Genomic DNA, 15,297 nt, shown 5'->3' on the forward strand with positions numbered 1-15,297 from the left:
TCAGAGCTGTTCAAGAAAACTACTCAATGTTCTGCCCATAAACTGAACTCAAATGGGGCTTTTCGTGGACTGGTTTGGGTTGGAAGGGTCCTTAAAGCTCATCCAGTTCCAGCCCCCTGCCACGAGCAGGGACACCTTCCACTAGAGCAGGTTTTCCTCATTTCAGATGCTGGACCCTTTGCTCCGGTGCTGCCCTGGGCTCTGTTGGGTCACTTCCCTGTGGATACCAGGCGATTACAGGAGAATGGGGGGAGCTGATGGATGGGGAGGGAAATAGGCAGGGAAACGAGTGAGGAAGCGCTGTGTGCAGCGGGAGGGGGCCTGAGCAGCGGGAGGTGGTACCCGACGGGCTCCCGGTCACTGCTGCAGCAGCTCTATTGGGCGGGTTCAGTCCAAACTCCTCATCCTCCTGTTCCCCATTCACCACACGAGGGCAGGCGGCTGCTGAGCAAAGCACGGCGAGGCACCGGCTCACAGCGAGTGAAGCCTCCCCTCCGCGCTGGGGAGCGCTGGGTGCTGCCTGCGGCCCCGTCCAGGTTTCGGCCCCCATAGACCGGGGGCTCTGCAGTGGGTGAGGATGAACGCGCCTGTGATGGGTGTGCGAAGTCCACCCCAGCGCTGTCACCACTGCAGCAGGAGCAGGGCATCCCTTTAGCAGGGTTGAGTCCCAGAGGCACCAGCCCATGCAGCGGCTTCCCCGGCAGCAGCGCGCTGCAGGGGTTTGTCAGGTCACTTCGGCGTATCCTGGCCGGAATGAGCCAAAGCTCCACGGGCATGGCTCGGAGAGGGTTTCTGAGCGGTGTTTGATGAATTGGCCTCAGTTCAGGCCGAATCCCGGAGAGCTCAAGGACATTGGTGCCATAGGTCTTTTGATCTGAAGGGAAGTTGCTGTATTTAACCGTCAAGGGGTGATGCTAAAAAACGGTCACTAAAGCCAGGAGGCTGCGTGTTAGCAACACCAGCCTGTTGGAAAGCACGGAATACAGCGATTGCCCTGGTTTTCTGTCCCTGTGGTCATGCATTTACAGATGAAACCAAACAGCTAAAACCAGCCAGGTCAGGCAGTCTGTCTCCTTGGACATTTTAAGCCATTCTGGAGGAGCCCTGGGTGTTCACAGGCTTGGGTCTGGAAAAGAGCTGAGTCTTGAAGTTTAATCATGAGTATTTTAAAGGTGCAATGGATTGCAGCAGAGCCTGGTGCCAGCGTGAGGAGGAGCCAGGGAGGGACCCAGAGAGGTCACCAAGTTCCTAATCTAGCAAAAAGAAACCATAGAACCCCAGCCTGGTTTGTGTTGAAGGGACCTCAAAGCTCCTCCAGCTCCAACCCCTGCCACAGGCAGGGACCCCTTCCACTGGAGCAGCTTGCTCCAAGCCCCTGTGTCCAACCTGGCCTTGAACACTGCCAGGGATGGGGCAGCCACAGCTTCTCTGGGCACCCTGTGCCAGCGCCTCAGCACCCTCACAGGGAAGAGCTTCTGCCTAAGAGCTCATCTCAGTCTCCCCTCGGGCAGGTTCAAGCCATTCCCCTTGGCCTGTCCCTACAGGCCCTTGTCCCAAGCCCCTCTCCAGGTTTCCTGCAGCCCCTTTAGGCACTGGAGCTGCTCTAAGGTCTCCCCTTCAGGAGCCTTCTCCAGGCTGCCCCAGCCCAGCTCTCTCAGCCTGGCTCTAGCCCTCAGAACATCTCCGTGGCCTCTTCTGGACTCTTAGAAGACATCAGACCCTGATCACAACAGGGACATCCAGCCTGCTTCATAATCAGAACAAGCAAAAGGTGAACTCCTTGGACAAACCTTTGTAAAGGACCTCAGACCTGCCATTAAATACTGAGCTAACCTTGGCTTGTTCTGCTGTAACACAGCGAAGCTCTTGCAAGTCATAAGGGATGGTCTGAGGTCTCCACGGTAGTTACAGACTCTTCCTCTGTAAAGGCTGTGATGCATTTATAGACCGTAGCAGTCCAGCTGATATAGATATGGCAATCCCTGAGCTGACAGGCTGCAGCTATGGGCTATCCATCCTTGAAACACAGGTGCCCAGAGCAGGGACTGATCCTGTTGTGCTCAGCCCGGGCATTTGCTGTCCTTAACTCAGACCATGAAGCTCAGCATGGTTTCATCGCGGTGCATCCCAGTGTGATGCTGTGCTACCACAGGCTCACGCGCGGCAAAGTGCTGTTAATTTAATCATTATTCTGTGTTTCCACAGCAGATGCTGACATTTCACTCCTGTCTCGGAATGAAAGGTCAGAACTGCCACTGAAATGTCCAGGGCTCCCACCTGCAGCTGGATTTGGAGCTGCCTGCCTGCATAGGCAGCACTTCTGAGCAGGTTTGTAAATGGGTGCTGCTGAGCTCATGTGTGTGCTGGGGGCTGCCTGGGTCAATGAATTCCATTTGCAGACCCTATAACCTGCACCAGTGACTGCTTCTGTGCTCGGGTTTTTCACTTCTAAGACTCCTGCCTGGATACGCAGAAGCTCTTCCCTGTGAGGGTGCTGAGGCGCTGGCACAGGGTGCCCAGAGAAGCTGTGGCTGCCCCATCCCTGGCAGTGTTCAAGGCCAGGTTGGACACAGGGGCTTGGAGCAAGCTGCTCCAGTGGAAGGGGTCCCTGCCCGTGGCAGGGGTTGGAGCTGGATGAGCTTTAAGGTCCCTTCCGACACAAACCAGGCTGGGGTTTGCACTCACGCCTGCTTTCCATGGGATCACTTTGGACTGAAGCAGTTCTGTGGAAGGTGTCCCAGAAGGTCAGGTGCTGCTGGGCAATCTGCAGTGCATTGGTGCTGTGCTCGTGGTGAGGCCCAGGACCTCTCTGTGGCAGGATTTTGTTTAGCACCACGGCCTGCAGTGAGAACCGATCCGTGTTCCCTTGGCACTTGGTAATGCCTTGTCTGGCAGAAAGTCTGCAGAACAAAGCGAACCCTTTATGCATTTGCTTGCGCTGGCCCAGTGCGTTTGGGTCGGTTCAAGGGTTTGTATCGTGCAATGATGAGATATATTTGCCCTTAAACTGAATGCACTCTGTTGAATCAGGGTCTCGCTTTCCAGGGGCAGCTAAACCAACGCCATCCCCACTCACCCTAAATACCGGTCACTGCCAGCAATTCTTATTTATGAGAGCAGCTTTTAGCAGAGCCAAGCCTCCTTATCCCCGAGCCTTTCCTTCTTACTCTTGCCCAGGTCACATAAGGGGACAAAGCCCTGGAAGGCTGTCATTAGACCCAAATGCTGCTCGCTCCACTCGGCCAGGAGCAGCAGGATGTTCACTACTGGCCTCAGAGGAGCTGCAGTGAGAGAAAGAGGGGCACAGGGAGGAAAAGTCACTTGGCTTTAAGCATGTGTTGTTTAAATTATTCAGTTTCTCCTAAAACAGCCCATTGAATAATACATTGCGGTCATTTTTGCTTCTAAATGCTTGCACTTAGACTGAGGTTAAGATGAGGTCCTGAAATGCACTTGCACTCAGGTTCCCCTGCAGATAGATGCCCACCAAGCACTGCCTTGGTCCTAGCAGCTCTTCTCCTCCACATTTTAATGCTCTGCGTCCTGTGTTTGGGCAGTGCCAGCTCCAAGCCTGGTACTCAACACCTCCTGTACCGGGAGACCTATTCTGACAGCCCCAAAGCACTAACAGTCACAAGCTGGGGCTTGTTTCTCTTTGCTTCCTCTACTGCTGGCTAACCCCTCTGGAGTCATTTGTCAACAACTTTTATACCTTCTTCATTATAGTGGAGTTCTGGCCTAGTTGCAGTAATCCCTAAGTCTATGGAAGTGCCCTACACCAGTCAGAGAATGAGTGATGGAGCACAGCAACTCATTCTCCCTTTCATCCTCATCCTGTCCCCAAAACATGCGCACAGAGAGAGATGTCTGCAGCTGAGGAGCATTTCTACTTGAGACACCACAGCTCAGGTGTGGGTTTTCCAGTCTTATTTAAAGGGTAGGGGGAAGTCAGAAGAAAGGAGTCTGCTTCTCACTTACCTGCTTAATGTTTAATAGTAACCACAGAAAGAAATCCCAAAGAGCTGTTTGCAAGGCCTGCCATTGATGCCCTGTGTGCGGGAATGATTAAGCATTGAAAACCAGATATATGTAAGGGGGCTTACTATTCTGCTTGGAAATGAGACAAATGTGGACGTCCAGTGAGGCTCCTTTTAAAAGGAAGCTTTCCTTCTGTTGATATGCTGTCCTGCTCCATGGAAGGTGAAACCTGGCTGAGCATCCAGCCGGATAAAGAGTTGTGGGTTGGGAAATGCCCTCAAGTGGGTGAGTGTTGAATCTTATTGGGTTTTTCATTGGATTATTTGGCTTGTGCAAGACGGATGCAACGTGAATAGCCAAGCCCTCTGAGGTCTATTCATGTCCTCACATCATCAAGTGAGGATGCTGATAATGACAAACCACAATATGAGCTCCAAGCCTGGCCAGCTGGGAGCGGTGCTTGGATGGCTTCTGGTGTAGCTGCTGCTGGCATCACCTCTGGAAGGGTCAGGCCATGAATGCAGCTGAAGAAAACCAATTCAGTGCAAGGTCACGATGGGCTGGAGCAGGGATCAAGGACAAGGGAGCAGAGATGGGCTCTGCGATACAGGCAGGCACGCTGGGCACAGATGTGATGTCTGTGCTGGGAGACCTGGAGCAGGAAAAGCCCCAGCAGGCCAAGAGAGCCTCTGGAAGCAGCAGGCGCCTGCAGCAGAGGGGCAGGTTGGTGCTGTGCCCTGCTGTGAGCTAAATGTGTGGCCAGTGAATGCCAGGCCAATTCCCCAGCTGCAGGATAGGGCTCACAGCAGCCTCAGGTGTCTGTGGGCACTGGGAGAAAGTGGCTGTAAGAAGCAGAAGCTCCTCTGGTTTGCAGCTTTTGATCCTTACTGTGGTGTGCAGTGAATTTTCCTTGGTGAGAAAGAGGAGGGTGAGAAGCCTGAGCGGGAAGAAGGTGCGGGGCAGACACGTAGCAAGGAACAGAGATGTCCATCCTGCAAAGGGTAACTGGGCAGTGCAGGAGCCCATCACTGGCCCCAGAGCCACCGTACCATTAAGGGGGGCTCTTCATGGTGCTTCACATTGCTTTGTTCCAGGGTGTCCTCCCTTACCAGGGTTCATGGCTCTCTGGGGCTGCTCCAAATCCACCGGCTCCAGCAATGATTCCTCATCAGTGACGGACAGAAACACTGTGTCCCTATAATTCCTTGAATTATTGGGTATAAAAGTTGCCACTGAGTCACCCATCCACTCTTTTACCCGCAGAGCAGCATTTGAGGGGCAGTCTAACGCTCCTGATCCCTTTGGAAGCACCTCATTACCATGCAACTGGAGACAGCTTCTGCATGAGCCGAGCAGAAATACTCCTCCATTATACCTCTTCATAGCGTTTTTGCATATAATATGAAGCAATAATATAATGTAAGAAGGCATAAATCAAGTTTTACTGTGGTGCCACTGCACAGGACAAAAGCACTCCTGGAAAGGCACCTGAATACATCACGGCCTCCTTTGGAGTGGGAGCAGTTGATATATTCAGTAGAAGATTTGTCAGTTCTGCTGTAAATCCCATCTCAAAGCTCTTCACATCCTATAACGGGGCTCCCTTAGTGCGTGCAGCCACACAACTTGTACCTGGGTTACCTGCAATGATCCAGGCTTGCACTGTGACCACGGGCTTGCACCACGTCGCCTGCTGCTGCAGCTGCTTGCGGAGCTCACTCTGTGCTGCTGAGCCTGTGATGGAATCAGAAGTGCAGCATCTCTGCAGGGTTCAACCCAGAGCTGGAGGCACCGATCCGTCAGGCTGCTGGCTCCGTGCAGAGCCAGTTCACAGCAGAGCCCTGTAATTCTACATCCCCGCTCCCTTGTGAGCGGGGTGCCCGTGGTGTGACAGCCCTGTGTTGGTAATTGTCAGCAGCACTTCATTTCCATAGATGAATGCTCTGGGTTGATCCCTTCTGGGCTGTCTCCTGGCAGCGTCTCTTCAGTTGATTAATCACCAGGAGATGATAAATGAAAATATCAGCTTGAGAAACGCCCGCCCTGTGCTCCCAGCAGAGGCAGCAGTGCACGGGGAATAGTTCTCTCCCATCTTTTCTGCTTTGATTCCCTCTGTAAAGCATTCAGGAGCTCTGCTGACGTTCAGCCCCACTCTCTGTGGGCTGGAGGAGAGATGGGTGTTGCAGTCTGGGCAGTGGTGAGGAGTGCTGCGAGCATCCTTCCTCCCTGCGGGCTGTGTCGTGTGAGCGGCATGGCCCAAACTCCAGCACACTGCCGGTTTCATCCTCTGCCGTGCTTTGGGGTCTTCCAGTGATGGGGGTGTGTAGAAAAGCTTTTAAGCCACAATGGCTGTGTCTGTGCATCTTTAGTTTTACAAAGGATGCAAAACTCTTTAGATAACCAGGCAGGTTGGATGGGGCTTGGAGCAAGCTGCTCTAGTGGAAGGTGTCTGTGCCCATGGCAGGGGTTGGAACTGGATGAGCTTTAAGGTCCCATCCAACACAAACCAGTCTGTGACTCTCTGATGATGGGTAGCTGTGTATGTAGCTGCCCCTGCAAAACCTGTGCCCTATCCACAATTAAAAGCTGGTTTGGATCTGGCTGGAATTTTACCCATGAAATATTCTGTAATTTCAGCAAGTTTTGTGTCCTATAAGTGGGAGAGAAAGAAAGAGGAGATCCCTAGGACTGTAGGGCAGAGATTTTCCAAGGCTCTAGGAGGCATTTCTGGTATGAGTGTGACAGAAACTGGTACACTCTTGCAAGAACAGTTCCAGTTCTGAAGTATCTCATATTTGGACAGGCAGTGTGGTTTGTTTGTGCATTCTTGATGTACAGCTCTATTGGCATCTGTGGCGTCTTTAAGTGATGCATCTCTCTGAAGGCTTCGCTGCTTCTGCTGTATGATCTGTTCCCAACAAACCCTGGAGAGCTAGTGATTTATCAGCCACTGCTTTTTGGGGTGAGGAAAAGGCTAATGCTTTATGGATCTGTCAGCATTCCAATATGGCACATGGAATACAATATCCTGCCAAAGAGGGGAGGGATGTCTGCTACCTGGCCATCCATCATTCCTCGCAGTGCCCCATGGCAAATGTGCTCTTCTTTTTCAGACAATGTGTGAGTACTTTTACATAGTGAAGAGCTTCTCCCTTCTCCTCCCCCACAAAACCTTTATTAACACCTCAAAATGTAATTCTGCAAGGTGCAGAGTAAGATGGAAAGGGTCATTTTGACAGGGAGAAGCCATCATTGCCTGCAGCTCTTGATTTCAGCAGGACATAGGAGATCTACAGTGATGTAGCTGGGCCATAGTCAGCATAAGGTATTGCAAGAGGGGTGAGGAAGCCAGGCCAAACATGCCCATGCAGGCGGTCAGGTATGTGCTGAAAACATGCACATGGGTCAACAGATGCTCCAGGTTTCTTCTTTTCTTCCCAGCCCCATGGTGATTCCCTCTGCTATAGGCATGGCTCTGCTGGCCATGGAGCTCATCCACCCTGTTTACAGTGTCAAGGTGGACTGTGTTGATAACCTGGTGAGCACATCTACTGGGGAGTCTGAGTCCCTCTTCTATGTCTCTCCTTGGTGTTTTAATTGATTCAGGGTTTCCCAGTGGAGAGCTTCATAAGAGCATTTGATCACATCAGCTACACACGATCCTGCCTCTCATTACCCACAGGCTTGTGGCAGGTAGATGATGAAGTGAGTGTTTTATGGTGTGAGCAGTTGTAACAAGGGAAATGATCATCCTGGATATGAGACAACTTGGCTTTTACTGCATCTGCTGGCAGACAACTAGCTCAGTGACTTTGCCTCTGATCTTGGAGCAAGTCGCCTGCTTTCTCCTCTGGGACAAACCTGCACTTGCTACCCTCAGCCATTAAAAGGACGAGTGATGTGGATGGGCAGTGCTCAGGGAAATAGCTTCAGACTTTCTTTGGGTTGTTGCAGTCTCTATGCAGGTCAGGGAGTCTGCAGTTTTCACCTTGGGAACGCTTCTGCAGGCACCAGGGTGGAGAGCATCCTTTGGATGCTAGAGAACACAATATTGTTGGTCCATGGATGGGATACGATTCACCCCCCATCTCCACCCAGCTGCATCCTTGAGCTTATTACCGCAAGGAAAGTCAGTAATGCTGGAGTGAAAACTGGGGGAAACAAGTGCAAACCACTTGCTCCGTTAGGGCAAGTCCTCAGTTAAAATGGGAGCTCTTGTTTTTGCCTGCCAGTGGACTTCGGGTATAACCTAAACCAGTGCCTGAAAGAAGGGGTTTGCCACTCGGTTTTGTTGTACGTTTCCACAAGCGCTCACTCACTTCTGCCGTAACTGCTGGTGGATAAATAAACTTCCTTTTTACAGGGAGTCGTTGTCAGGATAATGACAGATCCCACTGTGAAGCCAGATCCAGCCATGAGCACTAATGTTGTTTGCTAATTTGGTTTGAAATCTGCAAGCGCTCGCTCGTCTTAGCACAGATCCCTGAATACGCCTCTTTGGCGCCGTGTGTAATTCTTTGCTCTAATGGCATGCCTGACAGCAGCCGTGTACTTACCTGCAACGGTAAAAGCCTCCTGTACTTAAATGCAATACACACAGAGGTTTGAAGATGAACCCAGGAGGTGCGTGAATACCTTTCAGACGCCTGTAATTCAGCTCACAAAAACAGTACAGATTGCAATAGTGTGTGTAAAGCAGCGCTTCAAACACCAGCCTTTGTATTTGGCAATTTGGTCGCATTGATTCCTAACTTAAAGCAATGCTGTACCTGAACCTCAGACTGTTGCATAAACATAACAAATCCATCACTGAATCAATGAGGGAGATGCAGAAAAGATGCGTGAACCACACAGTGCGATGCAGCTGCATGAGCTGAAGGATGTGTGATGGTGTTGCATGCGAGGAACTGGGAGAAATGGAAACGTGTAAAGGATGGATCCTCATCACTGAGCATCCTCCTGCCCTTCTCCCTTTTGAAATCAGGCACAATTTGCACTGTGGAGCACCTGCGCCTCAGAGCAAAATGAGATTTCCAGGTTCTTGTGAATTCCAGGACTTTCTGCTGGCCGGTTAATGAGAATCTTGTCAGCAGCACTTACCAGACACGATAAACGCGGAATAAATAGCGCGGGCTGCAGAAAGCAACAGGCTCCCACAATCCATTCACCAGCGAGACGTGTTGCACATTCCGGCTTATTAGTCTCATATCCATAATGTATTTTAACAATGTCTCCCTGGCAGGCATTTTCTTAGAACAAACACCCAGGTTGGGCTATCATTTGTCATCCCTCTTCAGAATTTCAGGGGGAAAAAGAGCTGGTAGCAAGCCATTAGCCATGATTTGATCCTGTGTTTGCACTGCAAATCTGACAGAGATTTTTCTCCTCCTTATACTTGCTCCCTTGTTGGTTCTCTGTGCAGCAGCAGCCTTGTGCAGGCTGCAGGGCAGCACCCCGGGCTGAACACATGCTTGGCAATTTTTCATACGTGGCTCTTGCTTTGTTTAAAATAAAGTCTTTCCTCACCCTGCTGGGTTTGCTTTGTACAGCTGAGGAATGAGCAGTGTGAGCCCTTCCAGCTCAGTGTGCACGGCTGGAATTCAGGGTTTATTTTCCTAGAATCATCAGAGAATCCCAGCCTGGTTTGTGTTGGAAGGGACCTTAAAGCTCCTCCAGCTCCAACCCCTGCCACAGGCAGGGACCCCTTCTACTGGAGCAGCTTGCTCCAAGCCCCTGTGTCCAACCTGGCCTTGAACACTGCCAGGGATGGGGCAGCCGCAGCTTCTCTGGGCACCCTGTGCCAGCGCCTCAGCACCCTCACAGGGAAGAGCTTCTGCCTAAGAGCTCATCTCAGTCTCCCCTCTGGCAGGTTCAAGCCATTCCCCTTGGCCTGTCCCTGCAGGCCCTTGTCCCAAGCCCCTCTCCAGGTTTCCTGCAGCCCCTTTAGGCACTGGAGCTGCTCTAAGGTCTCCCCTTAAGGAGCTTTCTCTTCTCCAGGCTGACCCAGCCTTGTTGAACTCCATGAGATTTGCCCAATCCCACCTCTCCAGCCTGTCCAGGTGCCTCCAGATCCCATCTGTTCCCTCCAGCATGCTGACAGCACCACACAGCTCAGTGTCATCGGCAAGCTTACTTAGGGTGCTCGATCCCACTGTCCATATCACCAACAAAGACGTTAAACAGGATCTATCCCAACACCGACCCCTGAGGAGCACCACATGTCACTGGTTTCCACTTGGACATCGAGCACAACTGTTGAGCACAAGCCTTTGCGCATGGCCACCTATTCCTGATGGTGACTCGGAGCTGGGTTGTGCTGCCCCGGCTGGGGGTGCCAGTGTCCCATTGTCCCCGTGTCCCCGTGTCCCGGGGGTTCATTGACTGCTCCGGGCAGCGCGGGATGGAAACTGCCGCGCGCGGGGCAAGCGTGCGGGTGGCGGGGCGAGCACCAATCAGCTTGCGGAACCGGCTGAGCGGGGGCCAATGGGAGCGCGGCGAGGCGGGGCGGGGCGGAGCCGTGGCGGCGCTCCGGGCGCAGCGCGGGGTTGGACTCGGCTCCGCTGCCGGTCGCGATGCCTGCGGGTCGGGAGTAGCTCCGCAGCCCCGCTGCCCGGGACGATGTCGGGGAGCGGCGGAGCGCTGCTGCTGCTGGCAGCGCTGCTCGGAGCGCCGGCGAGCGCGCAGCCGAAGGGGGAAGACTCCTGCCGCCCGGTCCGCGCCTCCTTCCAGGTGCTGCAGCCCGGAGCCAAGTGGGTGCCTGAAAGCCCAGTGCCAGGTGAGGCCGCCCGGCACCGTGGCGTCTGGCCTGCAGCCCTCCCCTCCAGGGCTCGCCGGTGCCCCGGCGCGGAGCGAAGCGGCGGCAGCGCCCCGGCGGAGGGGTGCGGAAGGGTGTCGGGGGGGTCTCTGCGCGGTAGCGGGACAGTGCGGAGCCGGCTCTCCCGCCGGCCGGCAGCTGGGGCTCGGGGTGCCGGGCTCCGCGCTGCCTTAAATCTGGGTCTGGGATCTCCGCGCTGTGCAGCCCAGGACTCTCACCCCCCGCCCGGGCTCAGGAGCTGCCACGGCTCGGGGAAACAGGCTGGAAACGGACAGCGAGCACCGAGCCGGGCGAGGCGTTACTCCGCTGTGCAATTAGCATCACAGGTGGTACCACACCAAACCTCATCACCTACACCCTGCTAGGCTGCTTTCCGTATATATGCCTCGTTGCTATTATAAAATGTAAGTGAAATACTTGAATTCCTGCTTTTTAGAGCTCCTTTTGCAGCTTTTTTGGTAACGAGTGAGGGAGTGTGAGCTCTTCTGGGTGGGTGCCTGTGTGTACGCAGAAGGATGAGGCTCTGGTGGCTGCATTATAGAGCTGCCTGGGGAGCTCTGGGGCGGTTGTGCTGGGTTAAATACGCAGCGGAGAAGCCTGCCCTGGAAAGCTTCTGATCAAAGTATGATAAGGAAGAGACAGCAGGCAAATGTGACAGGCAGGGGAGATGCAATGAGGTCATCACCAGCAGTAGCTGCTTCTAATAAGCATGTGTTGAGTTATGGTTCTTGTGTTCGGAGTCAGGGCCAGAGACGCAAGAGTTGCTCCAGCAGTGATCTGCTGCAGCGCAGGAGAGGAAGGGGAGAAGCTGGGACTGGAAGGCGGGGTGTCTGCTGGTGCACATCCCAAATCCTTTGGGCTCTAGGACTGTAGCAATGCCTGAGGTCATCAACAGCTGTGAGATCTAGGACAGCTGGGATGTAAGTCCCGGTGTGAGAGTACCTCCCCTATCCTTTCCTATCCTTACGTCCCCTTCCTATATAATATTAGACTTCTAATGTGCCCTTTGGACTAGCAGCAGGAACAGCATCTCTTCTTTCTCCGTTCTGCAGGGCCTCGGTCTCCTTGTCAGTACAGAGAGCTGGAAATACTTTGTGATTAAATGCTTGGATGGAGAGTTGCAGGGAGGGGAAAGAGCTGCTCTTATCACCACTAAACCGACAGATTTTGTTCTTTGTAATCAAAGAAATGCCTTCCCTTCCTCCTGTGGGAGGCAGTGAATGCCTGTTTTGATCCCTAGGTAACTGTCTTGGAGTGTATATTTACAGGCAGATGTGATAGAGGGGCCAGCAGTGGCTGTGCTGCATGTGGTGAGGGACTGCTGCAGCTTCTGTGCTGCACCGTGGTGGGTCCTTCCCAGGAACCAGTGGCATCCTGGCCCAGGCTGTGATTTCGGTGGGTGGTTTCACTTGGAGACTTCCTTTCCTGCTTGGGTTCAGGTTGCTGGAGTTGCTCATGCTGCTCTGGGAGCCCCAGGTGCATCCAATGCTGTTCAGGAGGAGGAAGGAGCCCTTTACCTCTCTGCAGAGCCTATGGGTAGCTGGATCAATATCTTGTAACAGGGCTGGTGTTTCAAGTGAATGCTTCCAGCTTGTTATGATGATAAAGTTCCCACATATCAAATCGAAGGTGGATTTTACGTTTGCCTAAGTACATAAACTTGATTATAATTAAAGCAATGAGTGCTTGCTTATACCTTGGATCTGGCCCATCTTGCATGACTCTGTAGTAATTACACTTCAGAGCGCTCGCTTCTCCTAGTAGCAGCTGCATAAATCTCTGCAATAGGGAAACATCACTCAAGGACTATTTCCCAGGCTTCTGTTTATTGCTTTCTTCCTTTCATACATCTGTCAATTAGAAAAGTTTTGGAGCTCCCAGCCACAAATCACCACAGGATCAATTCTGAGAGCCTCTGCTTATAGATCACATCACCCTAGAGAAACTAAGGGCTGAAACAACCTACTTAAAACGTGTCAGGGTGTTTTTGACACAGAAAACCGACTTCTGGAAGCCACGTTTTGCATTATGAGCAGTTGTGGCTCAAGGCATTGAAGTTGAGGGAACACTGCTGAGTTGCAACACATGCAGGAGAAATGTCCCACGGCTCCATTTTACTGGATCAGTGGTGCATGGGCTTGGGGTACATCAGCGCAGTGCTCCCTGGAGAGGATCCAGCCACACCAGGCTGATGCTTTGAATGATGAAAAAGGCAATTCTGATAAATGGGAGGAAAGTGTCGTGCTGTTTCATGAGCAATAGTAATGTTCCGGGAATAATTCTAGCTGAAGGCGTGCATCAGGCAGTGAGCAGGAACTCAGTCCCCTCTGGTCCTAAAGCCTGGGGACTGGGGTTTTGTAGCTCTGGAGCATGCTTCGGCGTGCTTGGAGGTGGGGAGCAGCACGACTGAACTACTGTCAGCTGTGGCTGACTGTTGGGAGCGGTGGGAGGATGTAATTCATGGCAACAGCTCGACTCGAGCTAAGATGAGAGGTCTGTGCTGGAGAGGAGTGAAGGCAGGGTGATGGGAGAGTGCTTTTCATAGGTTTTTGGAGTTGAGACTTCGTGCCAGCTCATGAGCCACCCGCAGTTCTGTGCTGGGGGAACTTTGCATTCATTAATAACTAAAGTCTCGTCTTGGTTTCCTTCTTCCTTTTCTCTTTTTCCCTGCGTAATTTCTCATGTATAAACAGTAGCTGGAATGTCAGTTTCTTCCCTGTCTGCTCTTCTCTCCTCCTTTTTCTTCTCTGTCTCCTCCTTGACGTCTGGATTTCTTTGTGGTGACGCTCCAGATAATGGGGCTGGTGAGTGTGGATAGAGGGGAAAGGGGCAAGCTGTTGCCTCGATGACTCGGGGGGACGGGATAGATGTGTCTGCTCTGGGCTGTGTGGATGCCGAGGAATACTCATCTCGGCAGAGATACCTGCAGCGTGTCTCTTCTCCTCCTCCTCCCACAGCAGAGTGCAGTTTCTAGCTTTTTGTTCATTCTCTTTGATGGAAGCAAATATGGATTCACCCAAAGAAAATAGAGGACACGAGCCTTTTGCTGTTGGAGTTGAGGTGTAAAGCTTTACAACCGGCTGCCTGAGCATGTCAAGCTTTCTTCTCTCTTTTCTTCCTTTCGACAGCTGCTGTGTGCCAGCACACAAACTAAACACCCCAGCTCTTTCCGCTGGATTCAATGCACCTTTGCTCATGAGCTGGTTCCCTTTGTACTCCTACTCTTTCAGTCTGCTTTTCCTGAGTGGGACTAACGATTCTCCTCCCCGTGCAGCCTTTCTGTTCAGCTTAGCGTGCTGGTTTCAGATCTTCGCTTACCAGCTAATTGAGTTTTCTGTTCTTCATTATTTCAGGCTGCCAAGTTGCTCTCTTGCTAGTTCAGAGAGCAGGAGCAGAACCCTAAACCTCAGTAACCTCCCCAGGCAGTGGTTTTATAGCGAGATCATTCATTTTATCTTTGTTCCCAAGGGTTGATGTTAACAGCATCCTGAACACTGTTCTTCCCAGCCTTTGGAATGGCTGTGGGGTGTGTGCATGTGGCTGCAGCAACCATGTGTGGTGAGTGGGTGCCCACAAGTTAAGCTCCATACTTCGGATGATAGTATCATTGATAGATTTGTTAGAAGGAAAATTCTACTCTGTCAAACCTATTTTCTCCACAACTTCTTTTAAAAGGCATGGTGTTATAGTGTTATATTTGCCTGGCAATGCTGCAGGGCTTAGGGAGGCATCCAGCGTCAGATGGCCTTCTGAAATGCAAGATGGAATAGAAAAGAAAGGATAATTAAGCACTAATAAATATCCCATGTAGTATCCATACTGTTCCGACTTGAATCACCTACCGAATGAGGTTGGTTTATATCTCTTTAATTAGGTTTTAAAAAGATAAGCACTTAACCTGGGTTCTCAACAGTTGCATTTCTTTCCCTCTCCACAAACGCTGAGCATTAAAAGCCAGTGGCAAGATGCATGGCCTCGTAGTCACATAAATTAAAAGCAGGGTTTTGATTTAAAAAGAGGGGAATGATTGAAATGGCTGGGGGGAAACCCACTATATTTAAAGGTTGAATCACTGCTTTTATCTGTTTAAAGCATGATGCTGAGTGTGAAACAATTAGAGAGAGAAAAGCAGCAGCTTTCTGATGGGTGCCATTAGCAAACTGGTGAGCTGGGAGGGGGGGAATGAAGCCCTCTGACATTTCCCGACTGCAGGAAGCGAAAGGTTCTGCTGCTCCTTGTGGAGGAGGCTGCGGCGTTGGAACACGAGGCAGGGATGGGTTCTTATTTAGGCAATGCCTGGGGTGAGTTTGGGGAATGTGAATCCGATCGAAGCTGCCATTGGATCTGGGTGGGCAGGCTCGTGTGATCCAGTGGGAAGCATGGCTCCTCTGTCAGGGTCTGATGACAGGGTTGGAGCTATCTTGGGATGCTGAAATCCAAATGCAATCCTTCAGGCTCACGAAGGAGCTCACAGCCGCCTGCACAGCATCTCAAGGAGGGGTTGA

At 52.0% G+C, this 15,297-nt stretch overlaps 1 protein-coding gene across 1 annotated transcript in view; it reads left to right on the plus strand.

Annotated features, from left to right (window-relative positions):
* Positions 1 to 10,596: 10,596 nt before the first annotated feature.
* GPC3 (glypican 3) overlaps positions 10,597 to 15,297 on the plus strand; it is a gene marked incomplete at both ends in the record, with an annotated part of 144,239 nt that continues 139,538 nt past the window's right edge. Inside the window, one exon of the mRNA XM_080624486.1 lies at positions 10,597 to 10,753. Within this exon, the coding sequence (XP_080480612.1) occupies positions 10,597 to 10,753 (157 nt within the window). The remainder of the gene's footprint in view (positions 10,754 to 15,297) is intronic.

Source organism: Psittacula echo (genome assembly GCF_963264785.1).
Source record: "Psittacula echo genome assembly, chromosome: 8".
Lineage (NCBI taxonomy): Eukaryota > Metazoa > Chordata > Aves > Psittaciformes > Psittacidae > Psittacula > Psittacula echo.